Below are 19845 nucleotides of genomic sequence, written 5' to 3' on the forward strand. Positions count from 1 at the left end.
ATGCACTGCTGCCATCAGGTGGATTTCGTGCCACCTATATATATGTATATGTTAAAGGGGCATTCCAACCCCATATTGATATCACATTAAGGTGGATTTCGTGCCATCCTCACTGATATATATACATACATCTCTGGGTGCGGCCCAGCAAGAAAACCCAACTTACCCTGCTGGGGTTTCTGGTACTATTACTTGTACCTATACTACCACACACCCTGCTGGGGTGTTGCTATTACCGATTTTATTATTATTAATTTTGAGTGCATATTATAACCACCTGACCCCTAGCCCATCTACCCTGTGCCAACACCATAACCACTATGGAAGCATCCCAAACCCCTGCGGACTTCCAGTCTATGATTGCAGAAGCCGTCTCCGCCTCTATGGAGAAAGCGCTGTCCAGAGTTATGTCGGCATCTACCGACAAACCCAAAAAAGCCACGCTCACACAACCTCAAGACGAGGCCTCTGAGGCCTCAGAGTCACACGTGCTGGCGGACCCACGCCCCGCCAAACGTCACTGGAAAGGTGAGAAAGCAGGCGATACACCAGCCAAGGGTAAGGCACCCAAACGCCAAAGGCCAGCCCCACCCACTCCTGCCCACTACTCCTCGGATGAGGGGGAAGAACACACGCGCTCTATGGCCCTGTTGGACGAGTGGCAAGCCGCGGACTCTGATCCGCAAGATGACAATTGGGACTCGGACTCCGGCTCCCATACGGGCCTCTTACGAGGCACCTTCCTGGATCACAGTCAGTTACCAGACGACCTCACACCTACTCAGGAAGAGGATGCCATCCTAGACCCCACAGTGCAACGTCTTTTTGACCCTCGCAATATCCGCCACCCACGCGCTGGGGACTGGACACCCCCCGACCACCTCTCCCAATTTATGCACCGCTGGCTTCGCAAACCACTTGATAAAACGGTGCGCAACCGTCTACGCTCGGAATGCCCACGCCCCTCGCTTCCCGACCATGTAACTCAAACCCCAGAGTTTGACCAGGTGATGAACACCTTTATGTCCCGGGGTGGCCGCGACCCTCGACGGGGCGTGGAGAAGGGATTCCACGGGGTCCAAGACAAGCTGCTGGACGCCATCGGCCCACTCTCCCGCATATTATACCTGGCAGATGATGCTTTCACTAGAGCCGATCAATTTGACTCTAGCATGGTCAAGGAATGGGCACACGACATAAGAGAATGGGCACAAAGGTGCTTCTGTTTCGTTGGCAATACCAACGTAGCCCTCTCCTCTGAGAGGCGCAAGGCAGCTTTACTCGTATTGACGGAAAACTGGTGGAGTTGGGCACCAAGGAAATGGGACCGTTGGCACAGGGCAAACTATTTGGGGAATCCTTCTTAAAAGAGCTGAACAAGCATGTCAATATTTTTACGTCCCTGAATAAAGCTCAGACATCCATGAAGCGAGTCTTCAGAGGTTACCCCAGTCGGGGTGTTTTTGGACGGGCTGGCCGCTACAGGGGCCGCGCAGCCAGCCGATTCTGGCCTTCTGGCCCCCGGTCACACAGACCACAACCCTTCTACCCAGAAGTGGGCTTCAGACAACCCTTCTCCTATACCCGAGGAGCAGACCGAGGCAGAGGACCTCGTAACCTTGGCAGAGCACGCTTCCCCACAGGTAAGCAACATCATGCCTCTTGTTTCACTTTCCCCTTATACCGCAGGCCGTATTGCTCTGTCTTTTCAGAAATGGATAACCATCTCCACGGACGCATGGATCCTCCAGACAGTTCGGGGCTACGTCATCGACTTCGTAGAACCCCCTTACCAGCTCACTCCTCCGCATCCCATTCGATGCTCCCAGGAGGACCGCCGCCTGATCGACGGCGAACTACGAGAGCTCCAAACAAAAGGGGCGATAGAACCGGCTCACGACGGACAGGGTTTCTTCAGCAACATTTTCCTAGTAAAGAAGAAATCTGGAGAGTTCCGTCCGGTTATAAATTTGAAGGGACTCAACGCTTTTGTAACGTACAGGCACTTCAAGATGGAGGGCATCCATCTTCTGAGAGATCTTCTACAAGACAGGGACTGGTTTACGAGGCTAGACCTCAAGGACGCTTACCTGTCGGTCCCCGTCCACGCATCTTGCCGTCAATTCCTCAGATTCCTATGGCAAAACCAACCCTGGCAGTTCACATGCCTCCCTTTCGGCCTCAGCTCAGCACCGTGGTGCTTCACCAAGCTTCTCAAACCAGTTGTATCACGACTACGAACTCAAGGAATTCGGTGCATTAGCTACCTGGACGACCTGCTACTGTTCTCCTCAGACAGGTACAGTCTAACGCAACACACACGATATACCATTCAACTCCTGACGTCCCTAGGCTTCGTGGTAAATTACCAAAAATCGGAACTATCCCCAGCCCAGACGATACAGTTCCTGGGCTTCGAGATAGACTCCAAGACCAGCACCTTACGACTCCCGATCTCGAAGATCACAGCCATCAAGAAGGAACTACGCAGGGTCATCCGCTGCCACACCATTCCCCTCCGCAACCTAGCTCGGATCGTGGGCCTACTGTCCGCATCGATTCAGGCAATCTTCCCAGGCCCACTACACTACAGGGCGATGCAACATCTCAAGGCCTCTTTCCTCCGCCAGAACCCTTCCTACGACCAGAACATTCCGGTAACGGAAGAAATCAAGGAAGAACTCGGATGGTGGTTGGACAGCATGGAGGCTTGGAACGGCCGAGCCATCTTCGGGAATTCTCCCGACATCGTTCTGGAATCAGACGCCAGCCTTTGGGGCTGGCAAACCGAAGACTTATCGCAAACGTCTCGAGATCTCCTATGGGACTCATGGGCACCAGGAACCAGACGATGTTACTTATCAGCATGGAACTCCTGGTCTACTTGGTGCAGTGAACGGAATTTCGATCCCTTTACGGCACCTATAACAGCCATCTTGAATTTCCTCTCTCACCTCTTCTCCACGGGCCGATCTTATCGATCCCTCAACGTCATACGCTCCGCAATTTCGGCAGCCCACGTTCCGACCCAGGGGATCCCCGTTGGAAAAGACCCATTGGTATGCCGTCTTCTCAGGGGCATCAGACTACAGAGGCCCCCAAGACCTAAATATTCCCGACTATGGGACGTCGAGATCGTTCTACAATTCATTAGGGACTGGCCGGACAACAACAGACTCTCGCTCCGACAGCTATCAGCTAAACTGACACTTCTACTTTGTTTGGTCTCATTCCGCAGAGTCTCGGACGTACGAGCATTCGACATCGATGCCTTTTCGGTCTCCCCAGAGGGAGTTACCTTCCAAATTTCACACCGTACGAAATCCGATTCCACATCAGTTTTCTACCCTTTTTTCCCTACAGAACCGCTTCTCTGCGTGGTGTCCACCCTGCATCGGTACGTGGAAGTCACATCCCGATTGCGGGTCTCACCTTCGGGCCAACTCTTGGTGTCCTACGTTAGACCACATGTACCAGTCTCTACCACCACCCTGGCCAGGTGGGTAAGATGGATTCTATCTCTGACGGGCGTAGAGGAGGCCTTCGGAGCCCATTCCGTCTGGGGTGCGGCATCCTCATCAGCTTTCGCCGCAGGCGCGTCCCTGGCAGACATCCTACGAGCCGCAGATTGGTCACGAGAATCAACCTTTCGGACCTTCTACTTCCGCCCGAACCCGGGGGCAGCCACGTCTCTCCTGTTTCAGCGTTAAAAATGCAAAATATGAAGCCTCCTGTCATGTGGTAAAATTGAAGATTATGCTAGCGCTAGTGTACTTATAATCTTAATTTTAATAATGACAGGAGGCGAGTATTTTCCCACCCTCCACACCCTCGAGGAAGGAGATCCCATGTAAGTATACCTATACTCTGGAGGATGAGATCTCATGTAAGTATACCTATACTCTGTATATTCCTTCCTTTTTCTCTGTCTCCTTACTCAGCTAATTTAATCGGACTTGTACCTTGTTTAGCTACAGACTTGTTACTAATCAATGTCATACTTAGACTAGTTTTAACTTTCAGTGGAATCTGTGTTGGGTTTATTACATCACTGCAACCAGTTGCCAGACCGGTTCCTAACCTTTTCCACGCTCTTTTTCAGCATAACTTCAAGACGTTACAGCTTACGCTCAGGATGGACATGTTCGGACCTTCCTTCAGCCATCAGGACTTCGTTCTTGGGAAAGTCACCCGTTGGTGCATGTTTGGGCCATCCTCTAACCTCTAGGACTTCGCACTTCGTAAAGTCACCCGTTGGTGCATGTTTCGAGACTTTATCCGTTTCTTTAATATATTTTATGTGTTTTGATGTCGCTTTTGAAAGAGGGGGAGGAGCCTCATCACTGTGAATACTATACCTCCTACTATTTTTTGATTGGTTAATGTTTTCACTTTTCTTTACTGCTATGTGGAGTTAGTAAAGAGAGTTTATGCAAAATACTCGCCTCCTGTCATTATTAAAATTAAGATTATAAGTACACTAGCGCTAGCATAATCTTCAATTCACAAGCCCTTTTTGCATTGCACATTAAAAAAAAATACAAAATATATTAAAGCCCATGGACAAAATAAAGTAAATAATAATGTGCAAAATCCGAACATTTTTCATGGAATTCAGTAAATAGGCCTGAATTTGGTTTAGATTTTAGGCAGACTAAACACCACTAGTTGGCTGAAATCCAGACCCAATTCTGCTAATCTCGACCCGGAGGCTTGAAATCAGGGCCACGGTTAAAAATAAATAAAAGAAAATCCAAACTATTTGCCTGCTGCCAGTGCTAGCAGTTAAAAAACCTTGGTGGCATGAGGGTTAAATATATAAATATATTCTTTTCATTAATTAATCAATAAGACCCCCATATTACTGTAAGGTGGTATGTGGCAGGTGGGGTCCCCCACCTTAAATATTAAAATGAAGGCTCCCACCCATCAACCATAGGTGGGGGCCAAGAGGACAATAGGTCTTCCCCCTTTACTATTAATATCGGGGCCCTCACCCTTTGTCCATGTGCTCCCCCCACTAGGTCTTCACCCGTGTATATTAGAATAGCACCCTCCCGATTCCCACAGTTGGGGGCACATGGATGACAATGTCCCCCCTGTTATTTCACAGGCCCCGTCCTCATGGGATCCTTTTTAGCAACTGCACAGCAACTAAGGGAACAGTTTAGTGTTAGGAATAGAATGCTGTATTACTAACATGACAGTGTCCCTTTGCCCCCCTTCCCGCCAGGAATGAAAAGGTTAAAAACCCTTCACTACTTACCTGATTACAGCACTGGGGTCCCTCGACGCTGGCTCCTACTGTGCTTACTTGTACTTTTTAAATACAATAACAAATTCACTTAATTGAATATTTTTCCCAAATACATTATTTTGGCCTACAATGTTAGTTTACTCATTTAGAGTTAGTTACTAAAGTGAGAATTTAAAGTACATTTCAAATTTAAGTCATAATTGCTGAGCTATGCTTTCAGGTTTCTTTGGCCTGAAATTGATAATCAACGTTGAACTTCCTTTAAACTCTCACTTTAATGATTAACCCTGAATAAGCTGATTGCAAACATAGACCAAAATAATACAGTTGGAAAACATTGAATTGGTTGATTCTCTGTGTCAACTTACTGTATCAGAACTTCCCTGCTAAGAAAAGCCAGCTGTCACATACACAGGACATCATGCAGGTGTAGAGCAGTGGACATGTGTTCTGTGCAGCGCTGAATCACACTTCTCTGTTTGGCATTGTGATGGGTGAGTCTGGGTTTGGAGAACGTTACTTGCCTGACAGCATTGTGCCAACTGTAAAGTTTGATGAAGAGGGATAATGGTATGGGGAATATTTCCAGGGGTTGGAATAGGCCCCTTACTTCCAGTAAAGGGAAATTTTAATGCTTCAGCATTTCAAGACATTTTGGGCAATTTTATGCTTCCGTCTTTGTGGGAACGGTTTTAGAAAGGCCATTTTCTATTCCAGCATGACTGTGTCTCAGACATGGTTGAGTGAGTTTGGTGTAGAAGAACCCTTACCTCAACCCCATCAAACACCTTTGGGACGAACTGGAATGGAGATTTTGAGCCAGGTCTTCTCGTCCAACATCGGGTCCTGAGCTCACAAATGCTCTACTGGATGAATAGGCAACAATTCCCACAGAAACATCCCCAAATCAGAAAATTGAAAGCTGTTATGGCTGCAAAGGGGAGGCCAACGACATATTAAATCTATGTATATAGAATGCAATGTCATAAAAGGCCCTGTTGGTGTAATGGTCAGATGTCCCGATACTTTCCTCCAAAATTAGCTATGGCTTCCAAATCAATGGAAACTGTAAAGAATTGACATGATGGGATTTGTACATTTTAAACCAAAATAACTGAGCTTGAGTTGAAATATGTTTAAAATTCAGCTATTTTATCCTAAAATGAGCAATTTCCTTGTCGGTCTCTAGTTTAATGAATACATTTTTTTTAAACACTTCTGTAGAATGAAACGTAAGAATGCCAATATAGTAATGCAATGAGCTAGGAATAATGTAGGTAATTAAAAGCTAGGGGAAAAATAATGTAATTTATTGGAAAAAGTATTGTCTCTCAAAATGCAATCGTATTTGCAACAAAACCCATTTGGCGTTATGAATTTATTCAATGAGAAAATGATTGCAATGGCTGGAGGCCATACTAAACCATATTCAATATAGAAATTGACAATATTTTTGTTAAACTCTTCATCTCTGTCACAGATATAATCATATATTATCAGCATAAATTATGAGTGTATGAAGCTTGATATCCTATTCTAAATATTGTAGGCATTCGGCTATTCGCTAATCTTAGAAGTGCGAAAAATAGAAAAAGTAATTGCAAATTTTAGACTAATATATACAAACTGGAAACGTTTCCAATGCAGCTTTTATTCTATCTGGGTATCTGCTGGCATGGTACAGGGAACAGTATTCATAATGATATGCTTTACATGGGTGACACGATAGAGAATGTATTAACATACTCTTCCCAACAGTCCCATATTTGGCCGAACCATGCTCAGTTACATTTTTATGACATTCATTTTGTGATAATCTCAAATTATGCCTGGTTTACAGTTGCAAGTTAATTCACTTGTGTATACACATTGCAGCTCAGGGGTTGTTGGATCCTACCTGTATATAGAAGGTCTGGATATCATTTTTGACCTCTTACCTGATGCAGATCAGGTGAGGAAAATGCAACACAACTTATTACGTTAGACTAATTATGTCTGTGTTGCATTTTACCTCACCTGATTTACATCAGGCAAGAGATCAAAATGTATATCCAGACCTCCTATACATTACCACCCACAATGTGATGATAAAGGAGGCTCTTTCTTGGTTAATAATGGGTCCCCGGCACCCCTGTTTCCTTCATGTATTACCCATTGCTTGTTTTCTGCAAATTGTTTTTTTATTGTTTGGGAATTGTGTATGAACCCATTCCTGATCAATTCCGGACTGTTGGACTATTTTGGGGTTATGCATAGTAAATGAGAGAGACTCTATTTAGGAATTAATTTAAATCAATATGGTTTTGGATGTGTAACTTTCAGACGATAGAAAAGTATTAAAGCACCTCTCAAAGTTTGTTTCCATATTGGCCATTTTGATTTTGTTCAGTGAATAACTCGGCATGAGTAGGTCAGGGCTTGTTAACGGTTGGCATTAAATTGTTGACTACAACTTTTTTTTTGACATCTAGACACCTTTTTGGTTGTTTGAGTGTCAAGTGACTCATAGACCACATCACATGCACTGCCAAATGGTAGAACTAGTTTATACAAGTGTTTTATTTATAAACACCAGCCTGCAAAACTGTCACTTGCAACAAGACCTTGTAGCTGGCTTACAGACTAGTAGGGCACCAAACTGATCAATAAGGGGAGAACAAGCAGGTCCAGCTGTAATGAAAAGCAGGGCTATCTGCTTCACACCCCTCCTGTATTCAGTAAGTGGACCTGCTCAGTTATCGTTGACATATTGCGGTCTGGAATCTGCTGCGACAATCCACTGGGGAGCTATGTTTCTGCCTTAACGAGAGAGAATTAAATTCCACCTCAGTGACCTCAATCATCCCATTTTTACACAATTGCTATAGTTTCAGTCTTCCGAATGTATTCTAGTTAATCTAACTCCACTTAACGCAATTTTTAACCACTTAAGGACTAAAAGTGACACTTTGCCATCCTCACAATCTGGCCCATAAAAACCTTCTGCCAACACTGAATTTCTTGCACGTTTTGGCAGCTCTTTGCCGTCATTAACTGAATGTGACATTCGTTTTCAGTGTAGTGAATACTAAGAGGGTTATTCACCAAAGTATACATTTTCAGTAATGCAAAATGAGTTCAAAGTAAATTTAAAATGTTCGGACTAAAATTGCCATGTTTCAAATTTGTATTGAATTCATTTTATTTGCCCAACAATTCACAAATTAATTTGTGAATCTTTCATAATGGATGCTTTTTTTTTCTTTTCAATTTGTCTGAAAATCAAAGGGACACTATAGTCACCAGAACAACTACAGCTTATTGAATTTGTTCTGGTGAGTAGAATCATTACCTTCAGGCTTTTTGCTGTAAACACTGTCTTTTCAGAGAAAATGCAGTGTTTACATTACAGTCTAGTGGTAACTTCACTGGCCACCCCTCAGATGGCTGTTCGAGATCCTCCCTGGGTCATGGCAGCCTAAAATGCATCCAAACATTCAGTGTCTCCTCCCTCTGCATGCAGACACTGAACTTTTCTCATAGACATTCATTGATTCAATTAATCTCTATGAGGAGATGCTGATTGGCCAGGACTGTGTTTACATTGTGCTGGCTCTGCCCCTGATCTGCCTCTTGTCAGTCTCAGCCAATCCTATGGGGAAGCATTGTGATTGAATCAGGCTACCACTTCTGCTGATGTCAGCAGGCAGTGGGCAGGTCTAAAGGAAACAGAAAGCAAGCAGCTCCAGTCTTGAATATAAGTAAGATTTACTATGTTTAGGGAGGCATGAAGGGACCAGGGTGGCTAGATGGTGGTTTTAACCCTATAGGGTCAGAAATACATGTTTGTGTTCCTGATCCTATAAGGCACCTTCAAACAAATCAAAAAGGGTAAAAAAGGTCTTTTTGAGGGTTTCATGTAACATAATCAGCAGAATTGGACTTAGAATAGGTGGACGACTAGGGAACGAGCTTAGGCAGGGGCATGGTGGGCCCCTGGCTGGGTCTGGAGCTCTGGCTCTGTAAGTGAGGGGCTGTCCTTGAGCCAGCAAGTAGATCAATAGACCTCTCTGCTCAGTCCTGTTCCAAACTGCTGATTCTTTGGTGTGCCCCACATACATCTCTCAGCAGCCTCCACACACACATCACTCAGCCACTAGACACACACACACCACTCACAGAAAAATAACCCATCCAGGGTACTAGGAGAGGGATCTAATCTGGCATCCTGCCCAGGGCCTAGGTAATCTTGCCTCGGACTCTGGAATTTAGTGTTACTGATAGAGTGGTAAAACAGCTGCCTACTGTGAGTTTATATCGGCATATGATAATATATATATATTATCTTCTGCTGTCAACTAAAAAGCATTGTCAAAATTATTGTTCAATAAAAAATTAAAATAAGGAACTCAAGAGATTCTGGTAAACGATGTACTAACATTTTAAAGTAAATTAAAGGGACACTATAGTCACCTGAACAACATAAGCTTAATGAAGCAGTTTTGGTGTATAGAACATGCCCCTGCAGCCTCACTGCTCAATCCTCTGCCATTTAGGAGTTAAATCCCTTTGTTTATAAACCCTAGTCACACCTCCCTGCATGTGACTTGCACATCCTTCCATAAATACTTCCTGTAAAGAGAGCCCAATTTAGGCTTTCTTAATTGCAAGTTCTGTTTATTAAAGATTTTCTTATCCCCTGCTATGTTAATAGCTTGCTAGACCCTGCAAGAGCCACCTGTATGTGATTAAAGTTCAATTTAGAGATTGAGATACAATTTTTTAAGGTAAATTACATCTGTTTGAAAGTGAAAGCAGTTTTTTTTTCATGCAGGCTCTGTCAATCATAGCCAGGGGAGGTGTGACTAGGGCTGCATAAACAGAAACAAAGTGATATAACTCCTAAATGACAGTGAATTGAGTAGTGAAATTACAGGGGAATGATCTATACGCTAAAACTGCTTTATTTAGCTAAAGTAATTTAGGTGACTATAGCAGTGGTGTATCCTGGTTTTGTGCTGCCCTAGGCAGGACAAAACTCAGGCGCCCCCCACCCCCCACCCAACCCTTCTCCCCGCCCCGCCTTCTAAATACACACACACATGAATTGACAGATAAGCATACATTAGCTAACAGACAGACACACACTCACTAACAGACACACTCACACTCACTAGCAGACATACACACACTCACAGACGCACTCACACTCACTAACAGACACACTCACACCCACTAACAGACACACACACACTAACAGACACACTCACTGACATACATACACACACACTCACACACTAACAGACACACTCACACTCACTGACATACATACACACACACACACACACACACTAACAGACACACTCACTGACATACATACACACACTAACAGACACACTCACTGACATACACACACTAACAAACACATCCACACTCACTGACATACATACACTCACACACTAACAGACACACTCACACTCACTAACAGACATACACACACACTCACTAACAGACATACACACACTCACTAACAGACATACACTCACACACTAACAGACACACTCACACACTAACAGACACACTCACACACTAACAGACACACTCACACTCACTAACAGACATACTCACACTCACTAACAGACATACACACACACTAACAGACATACACACACACTAACAGACATACACACACACTAACAGACATACACTCACTAACAGACATACACACACTAACAGACACACTCACACTCACTAACAGACACACTCACACTCACTAACAGACACACTCACACTCACTAACAGACATACACACACACACTAACAGACACACTCACACTCACTAACAGACATACACACACACACACACACACACTAACAGACACACTCACACTCACTGACATACACACACTCACACACTCACACACTAACAGACACAATCCCTAACAGCCTGACACACACACTGACACACTCACACTCACTGACATACATACACACACTCACTAACAGACATACACACACTCACACACTAACAGGCTGACACACACTAACAGACATACATACATACACACTCACATTAACATATATATATTTTCTTTTAATTTACCCCCCCCCCCAGCCTCCTTACCTTTGGGAATGCTGGGGGGGTTCTCTAACTCCCTGGGGTCTAGTCAGGGCCGGTGCTAGGATTTTTGACTACACAGGCGAAGATGCATTTTGACGCCCCCCCCCCCCCCCCGCACTCAAAAAAACCCAATGCATCTTCACCTCTGTGTCTCGTAGCCCCCCTTTTGAATTTTACCCCCATTAGTGTTGCATATCCACTCTCTTACCCCTCTGGTCCCTTTGTGCCTTACACACCCCTTTAGTGTGTCTCATACAACCCCTCAGCCCCTTTCTTCCCCTCTTTTTCTCCCATATAGACATAGACATAGATACAGGCAAAAATACATACATGCACAAATACACAAACATACAGACACACAACCATACAAGCACACAGACATAATTATTCAGGCACACAGTCACAAAGATATACAGACACACAGTCATAAAAGGCCCACAATCAAACAAACACAGTCATACAATTTACACATACAAGTACATTGTCGTACAAACACAGACATACATTCATACAGACACAGGCACACACAAAAATACATACACAGACATAAAGAAACATAGAGATTGGCATATAGAGAAATACATACACAGTGATACAGAGACATACATACGCAGACAGTCATAAAGAGACATACAGACAAGGCATACAGAGACATACATACACAGACAAACAAAGAACCCTGCACACTGATTCCGTGTAAATGCTCCGGCCATCCACAGTGATAGATGCTCCGTGTCAGGCAGACATCGCTGGATCCACCGGTAAAGTCTTCAAAAGGAATAAACGCAGGCAATACTCCAATAGTAAGGATGGTATATTTATTGATAGGTGAACCACCCCATAGAAAGTGTGACGTTTCAGCTCAGCAGAGCCTTAATCATGCAATAATGCTCTGCTGAACCAAAACATTGCACTTTCTTTGGGGTGGTTCACCTATCAATAAATATACCATTATTACTATTAGAGTGTTGCCTGCTTTATTCCTTTTGAATACATACACAGATCGTCATACAGAGACATACAGACTGTTTGACGGTCTGTGTATGAACACAGGATGGCTAAAAGATAGATCCCCATCTGTCGTGCAACTTCAACAATGCTTTGAAAGCTGGGGCTCTACCGATTCCCCATGCTTGCAGGATTGTATTTAGCACGTTGCAGTATTTGTGTGTTTGACTGTAAGCATGTGTTTGTATAGAGTATGTTTGTGTGAATGTAGGGGTGAGTTTGTATGTAGTGTTTGCGTTTGAATGCAAGCATGCATTTACGTGTAGTGTTGGGTTTTTGAATGCAGGTGTGTGTTTATATATAATTTTGGTCCTGCCTGCCCAGCCCCCCTCCTAGCTGCAGTCTTCTTGGGAGGAAGTCCTCCCATGCTGACATGAAGGTGGCCGGTGTTCCCTGCGGTAGCACTGCCCATGCTGGGCGCGCTGTGTGCTACAGAGGGAGCAGGGATATGACGTGTTCATATCCCCGCCCCCTCCACACAGTCCGCGGCAGGAAGGAAGGCTGGTCTGTGGGGATGCTGCTGCCGCTCAGCCACGCTACAAGAAGTGACCGGCAGGAGAGGGGAGCTGTGCGCTTCCCTCCTGCCGGTCACCCCGACATTTGCGCCCCCGGGCCGGTGCGCCCTAAGGCGGCTGCCTGTGCCGCCTTATGGACGCGCCGGCCCTGGGTCTAGTGGGGCTGCCGGTCGGGCTGCTAGGCTGTCTCCTGGGCGGGCGGCGAGGGAGCACTTCCTCTGAGCTGTCAGCTCAGAGCTCCCTCGCGCGCCGCAGAGTGAGGCTGGGAGCCGGAATATGACGTCATATTCCGGCTCCCAGCCTCACTCTACGGCGCGCGAGGGAGCTGAGCAGACAGCTCAGAGGAAGTGCTCCCTCGCTAGCCGCCCTCCCGCCAGTGCCGCCCGACCTCCCAGCAGCCTGCCTTGTCAGTTAGCCGCAAGGCTAACAAGGCATTTGCCCTGGGCATTTGGGGGCGGCTTTTTTTGCCGCCCCCTGGAAAATGCCGCCCAAGGCAAATGCCTTGTTTGCCTCGCGGCTAATATGCCCCTGGACTATAGTGTTCCTTTAAACAATTGATATATTTGTCATATATTTCAAAATTCTGTAGCAATACAAAATAGTGCAGCAATGACTGCAAGGAACAACGTTAAATGCTCCAAAAATGTATTCAAAGTAAAAATGCATACAAAAAAAAATAATGTCCTGTGAAATATCTTGGTGTAATCTGTTCTGAGTTACCTGTAAAATATAGATATATATTATTTATATAACATTTCATCATCTACAGGGCTGCCCCTTCCTTATAGAATGTCCTCCCACGCCACCTTCCACTCTCCCCGTCTCTGCAGTCCCTAAAAAACACACTTTTCTTGAGAAGCCTTTCAGCTCCCCCTTAACTCCGAACCCGTACAACCTTTCTCTGCTGTCTCCCATTTACTGTTCACCTTCCTACCAAACACCCCACCATTCTTTTAGGCTTATCCAGCTCATTCTTCCTCCTATGGATTTGTCCCTAATCCTTTTAGATTGTAAGCTTGTTTGGAGCAAGCTTCACCCACTGTTCCCATATATAAAATGTGTTTCGTGACAATTCATTGTTTCAAAAACAGAGAATACAAGAAGTCTGAGAATAGGCACAAGCTTAGAGAAACTCAGTAGCTAGCCCTTTGCTTAATCCACGCTCAGTGCCATTACACTGAGTAGCTAGCCCTTTGCTCGCTTGTGCCATTACAAAGTGAAGCTATGCCAATTGCCTATCAGACTGATCCCAACCATAAGGGCAGTCCAGAACCGAAATGCCGGCAAGTTCTCTGTGCACGAGAGATACACCAACCTTAAACGATCTTTTCGGCCTTCTTTGGGCCTTGTCAGCGAGGTTCAGCTGATATCCCTGTTACATTTTTGAGACACAAGCAGGGACTAACCGAAGGGCACCTAAGCTTTATCCCATTCTCAGAGTTCTCATATTCTTTGTTTTTTTAGAATGAATCGTTTGCCTTGTTTTGCTTATTGTACAGTGCTTTATCATACTTTGGAGCTATAGGCTGAACTTGATTGACGCAAGTCTCTTTTCAGCTATGTAACTAAGTAACTATAAATATTTGTAATTGTTAATCATGACATATGCCTCGCACCCAAATCAAGGACTGGAACAGAAATGTGGCAGAGCCGATTGCTGACTGTCAGTTCTGCCACAGTCATGGTAGAAAGGAGTGGGAGCAGTGGGGATCTGAAGCTCCTACACTCTTAATCCTAAATAATCCCGCTAATCCTCATTACTATAATAATTCTCATAACCTTAAACACCCAACTCATAACCCAAATTCCCTAAGTCTACTAACCCAAATGTCCTAATCCAAACCCCCCTACTCTGCACAGTTGTTGCCTTTAGCCATATTTCCTCCATTTCAGGAATGTAAATGACTATACTCAGATTTAGATGTTGTGAATACTGGTATCGTTGGGTTGTATTACCAAATGAGGCCGTCCATAATTTGATTTGAGTCTAAAATATCTGTTTAAAATTATTTCATAGGCACCTTCTTCAGGCTTGTAAATGGACTAACGTTCACTAGGTGGCAGTACCGTTACATTACCATCTGTGTTGTGTATGTAACATTGTGTTTTCCAGTGATTTAACTGGTATTTTAAGCAAAACAAACAAACCCAAATTGTGCTTCAACATAAGAGGAACAATGCCCAGATATTGTATTTCACTTTGCAATACACATATAGAATTATATAAAAAAACAAACAAAAAAAAACTGAACATGCGATCCTTCGATAGATAAGGTAAAATCCAGTGTAATAGGATTATATTTTATATATCTGTGATGGATGTCTCCTTTAACATGCCAGTTAATGCTTATTAAAAAATAAAGAATATGAATATCATCATTTTCTAGATTTCCAATACCAGTTCTAAATTGAAATTGATTCTCTAGTGAAAACTGCGAAACAAATTAAAAAAATAATTTCGAAAAATGTTAGCAAGATTCAGCGTGAGTTATTCTTTCCTTTCAGTGCTGATTAATGTATTCATATATGTCCAGGTCTACTGATCGTAATTGCCGAATGCGTTCGTGATTAAACCTTCAGCAACAAAGAGTTAGCAATACATTTATTATTCCTTAGATTCACATGCAGAGTGCTGAGATCATATTACTTGAAAGAAAAAGAAGAGATTAAATTGATTACAATCATATTTTGAAAATATTTTAATGGTACCCTATCTTGAGTCATTGCATGATATTTTAAAGGACCAGTGTGGTGGTGGTCGGAGAAGGAGGCAATGGATGGGGTTGGCATTACTTCTAGGTGCCAAATATTGGAATGGTATCCAGATCTCAGCATTATATGTGGTTCCCAATCCATTCATGTAGGTGCACCAACAGGTCAAGGTTAAAGCATTTTCCAGTTCATTTCTGATGAGGATACTGGCATAACCTGGATTGTTGGTGTACCTTTAAGCGTGGTTGAGGTCCACCACAGGATGATGATAGAACATGACATGATGTCACTGGTGATATAAGGAATAGGAACAAGTAAATACGCAAAATACTAGACTTAGTCCTCTTAGGTTTAACTTAAAACTTTTTCTCATAAATCCTTCAAACGCTCAGTATCATATGCGTATATATCTCAACAGTAACAATGAAGGTATGTCAGAATATCTACCATGATGCAGATACATGCAACAGGTGCACACTCTAAACTGGACACTATAGGCCCTTACCACTTCGTGTCATTGAAGTGGTCTGGGTGCAGTGTTTTTGTCCCCGTAACCCTGCAATGTAGGTGATCGTGGATTTACAGAAACTGCAATAATTATTTTGCAGGGTTAACTCCTGCTCTAGTGGCCACTAGAGGCGCTTCCTGGTGTTTCTTTGTGAAACGATGCTGGATGACCTCACTCTTTGATGCTTTCAATGCTTTCCTCAGGGGAAGCACAAATGTGCACGCATGAGACATCACAGGAGGAGAAATCCCCGAGGATGTCACAAGCATGATGAAACGCGTGGGGTCGTGACAAGTTGTCTTGTTGTGAGACACGTTTCTTACATGTGTTTGTTAGTCTCTGCACCCCCGACCCCCTTCTGTACGTAAGGCATGCAATAGATAATTAAGACACATATTCTTATACACACACATGCACACACTTCATATACACACACACGCACATTCACACACACATTCATATGCATACGTAGATACATGCACATTTAAATATACTCGCACGCACACAGAAAAACTCTCTGGCTCCCATGTGCACTCAAATCAAAGTTAAAAGAGCTAAGTTAAAAAATCTTAAAAGGTAATATATTTATTTTTAGAGGGATTACTTAGGATTAAGGGGGTTGGAGCTTCAGATCCCCACTGCTCCCACTCCTTTCTACCATGACTGTGGCAGAACTGACAGTCAGCAATCGGCTCTGCCACATCTCTTTTTTCTGTTCCAGTCCTTGATTTGGGTGCGAAGCATATGTCATGATTAACAATTACAATTATTTATAGTTACTTAGTTACATAGCTGAAAAGAGACTTGCGTCAATCAAGTTCAGCCTGTAGCTCCAACGTATGATTAAGCACTGTACAATAAGCAAAACAAGGCAAAAAGCCTTTGTGTGTCCATTTCTGTTTTCCCCCCTCTTTTTTATTCAGTTTGGGCTCCCTCTTGTAAAATAAAAATAAATTTAAAAAAATAAACACCCCACACCATTTAACGTATATGTAATCCAGTGCAAAAAAGCGAGTATCTGGTTGACATTTACTATGCCTATTCTAAGTCCATCATAGTTCAATCTCTATGAGAAGCATTGGGAACCTATACAATGCATTCTGGGACTGCATTCTCTATCACAAGCACTGAGCGGAGCGTTTATGGCGTCAGGGCCGGCCTTAGGCCCTAAGGCGCCCTGTGCAAAAAATCTTCACAGCGCCCCCCCCATCATACCCCTTTATCCATGTACTGTGTGTGTCAATAGGTGTGTAGTGTAGTGGTAGCTGGGGGAGCAGGGGCAGTGTAGTGGTAGGTAGGGGATCAGGGGGCACAGTGGTGGTAGGTGGGGGATCAGGGGGCACAATGGTGGTAGGTGGGGGACCAGGTGGCACAGTGGTGGTAGCTGTGGGAGCAAGGGTAGTGTATTGGTAGGTGGGGGAGCAGAGGTAAAGTAGTGGTGGGTGGGGGAACATGGGGCACAGTGGGGGAGAAGGGGTAGTGTAGTGATAGGTAGGAGAGCAGGGGCACAGTGGGTAACTGGGGGAGCAGGGGTAGTGTAGTTGTAGGTTGGAGAGCAGGGTCACAGTGGGTAACTGGGGGAGCAGAGGCACAGTGGGAAGGTGGAGGAGCAGGGGCACAGAGGGTAGCTGGGGGAGAGGGGGCACAGTGGTAGTAGCTGGGGGAGAAAGGGCACAGTGGTAGTAGCTGGGGGAGAGGGGGCACAGTGGTGGTAGCTGGGGGAGCAAGGGGAACTGTAGGTAGCTGGGGGAGCAGGGGCACTGATAGGCTAGGGGGGGCAGGGGGCACAGTTAGGCTAGGTGGGGAGGAGGGGCACTGTGTGCAGCGGGGGGAGCAGGGGCACAGTTAGGCTAGGTGGGGAAGCAGGGGGCACAGTGGGTAGCTGGCGGAGCAGGGGGCACAGTGGGTAGGTAGGGAGCAGGGGCACAGATAGGCTAGGTGGGGGGCAGGGGGCACAGTTAGGCTAGGTGGGGGGGCAGGGGGCACAGTTAGGCTAGGTGGGGAGCAGGGGCACTGTGGGGAGCTGGGGAGCAGGGGCACAGTTAGGCTAGGTGGGGAAGCAGGGGCACAGTGGGTAGCTGGGGGAGCAGGGGCACAGTTAAGCTAGCTGGGGGTGAGAAGGCACAGCGGTGGCAGCTGGGAGAGTGGGGGCACAGTGGTGGTAGCTGGAACACAGTGGTGGTAGCTGAGGAGCAAGGGGCACAGCGGGTAGGTGGGGGAGCAAGGGGCACAGTGAGTAGGTGGGCGAGTAAGGGGCACAGTGGGTAGGTGGGGCATAGTGGGTAGGTGGGGAGCATGGGGGCACAGTTAGGCTAGGTGGGCAGCAGGGGCACAGTGGGTAGCTGGGGGAGCAGGAGCACAGTTAGGCTAGGTGGGGAAGCAGGGGGGCACAGTGGGTAGCTGGGGCGCAGTGCACAGATAAGCTTGCTGGGGGCGAGGGGGCACAGCGGTGGTAGCTGGGAAGCAAGGTGCACAGCGGGTAGGTGGGGAAGCAAGGGGCACAGTGGGTAGGTGGGAGAGCAAGGGGCACAGTTATGGTAGCTAGGGCACAGTGGATAGGTGGGGGAGCAATGGGCACAGTTAGGGTAGGTGGGGAAGCAGGGGGCACAGTTAGAGTAGGTGGGGAGCAGGGGGCACAGTTAGGGTAGGGGGAGCAGGGAGCACAGTTAGGGTAGGGGGAGCAGGGGGCACAGTTAGAGTAGGTGGGGAGCAGGGGGCACAGTTAGAGTAGGTGGGGATCAGGGGGCAAAGTTAGGGTAGGGGGGAGCAGGGGGCACAGTTAGAGTAGGTGGGGAGCAGGGGGCACAGTTAGAGTAGGTGGGGAGCAGGGGGCACAGTTAGGGTAGGGGGGAGCAGGGGGCACAGTTAGAGTAGGTGGGGATCAGGGGGCAAAGTTAGGGTAGGGGGGAGCAGGGGGCACAGTTAGAGTAGGTGGGGAGCAGGGGGCACAGTTAGGGTAGGGGGAGCAGGGGGCACAGTTAGAGTAGGTGGGGAGCAGGGGGCACAGTTAGAGTAGGTGGGGAGCAGGGGGCACAGTTAGGGTAGGGGGGAGCAGGGGGCACAGTTAGAGTAGGTGGGGAGCAGGGGGCACAGTTAGGGTAGGGGGGAGCAGGGGGCAGTGTGGTGGTAGATGGGGGAACAGGAACTCCTTCCTGCTTCCCCTAACTTACCAGAGGGTTCGCCTGCCTGTAGCTCCGCCCCGCTTCCCATGTAGCTCCGCCTCCGATCGACGTTTAACCCCGCCCCCTTTCTCTCACTGAGATCCGAGTGGGGAGTCTGGGGACTATCAGTGAGGGCAGCATTAAGAGGCAGGGGGGCGGAGCGCGGCCACGCTACACAGCGCAGCCTGTATTAGGGGAGAGCTCTGAGCTCTCCTTCACAGGCTGTCACTAGGAGAAAGTGCGAGCTGTGTCAGCCACAGGGCGCCCCCTGGTCCATGGCGCCCTGTGCGGCCGCACAGCTCGCACACCCCTAAGGCCGGCCCTGTATGGCGTCTTCATCTTGCTGGGCATGATGACGCCAAATATGGAGACCTTTGCAAACCAAAGGCTTTCAACGAGGAAGTGACATGTTTCTCAGAAAAGGGACATCATCTAGGCATCTAGGCATCATCTAGGCACCAAAACCACTTTATTAAAATGAAGTGGTTTTGGCGCTTAGAGAGTGCCTTTAACGGAATAAACTAATTTGCTTATAATTAAGCAAATTAATTAACTCCTTTAACTAGTTCTTTATTCTAAAGTAA

General features: G+C 46.1%; 1 protein-coding gene across 1 annotated transcript in view; it reads left to right on the forward strand.

Moving 5' to 3' along the window:
* Positions 1–320: 320 nt before the first annotated feature.
* Positions 321–19845, forward strand: part of TMPRSS3 (transmembrane serine protease 3) — a 107130-nt gene continuing 87605 nt past the window's right edge. Inside the window, exons 1-3 of the mRNA XM_063444827.1 lie at positions 321–819; positions 3364–3499; positions 7133–7208. Of these exons, the coding sequence (XP_063300897.1) occupies positions 321–819; positions 3364–3499; positions 7133–7208 (711 nt within the window). The remainder of the gene's footprint in view (positions 820–3363; positions 3500–7132; positions 7209–19845) is intronic.

Source organism: Pelobates fuscus, chromosome 1 (assembly GCF_036172605.1).
Source record: "Pelobates fuscus isolate aPelFus1 chromosome 1, aPelFus1.pri, whole genome shotgun sequence".
Taxonomy (NCBI): domain Eukaryota; kingdom Metazoa; phylum Chordata; class Amphibia; order Anura; family Pelobatidae; genus Pelobates; species Pelobates fuscus.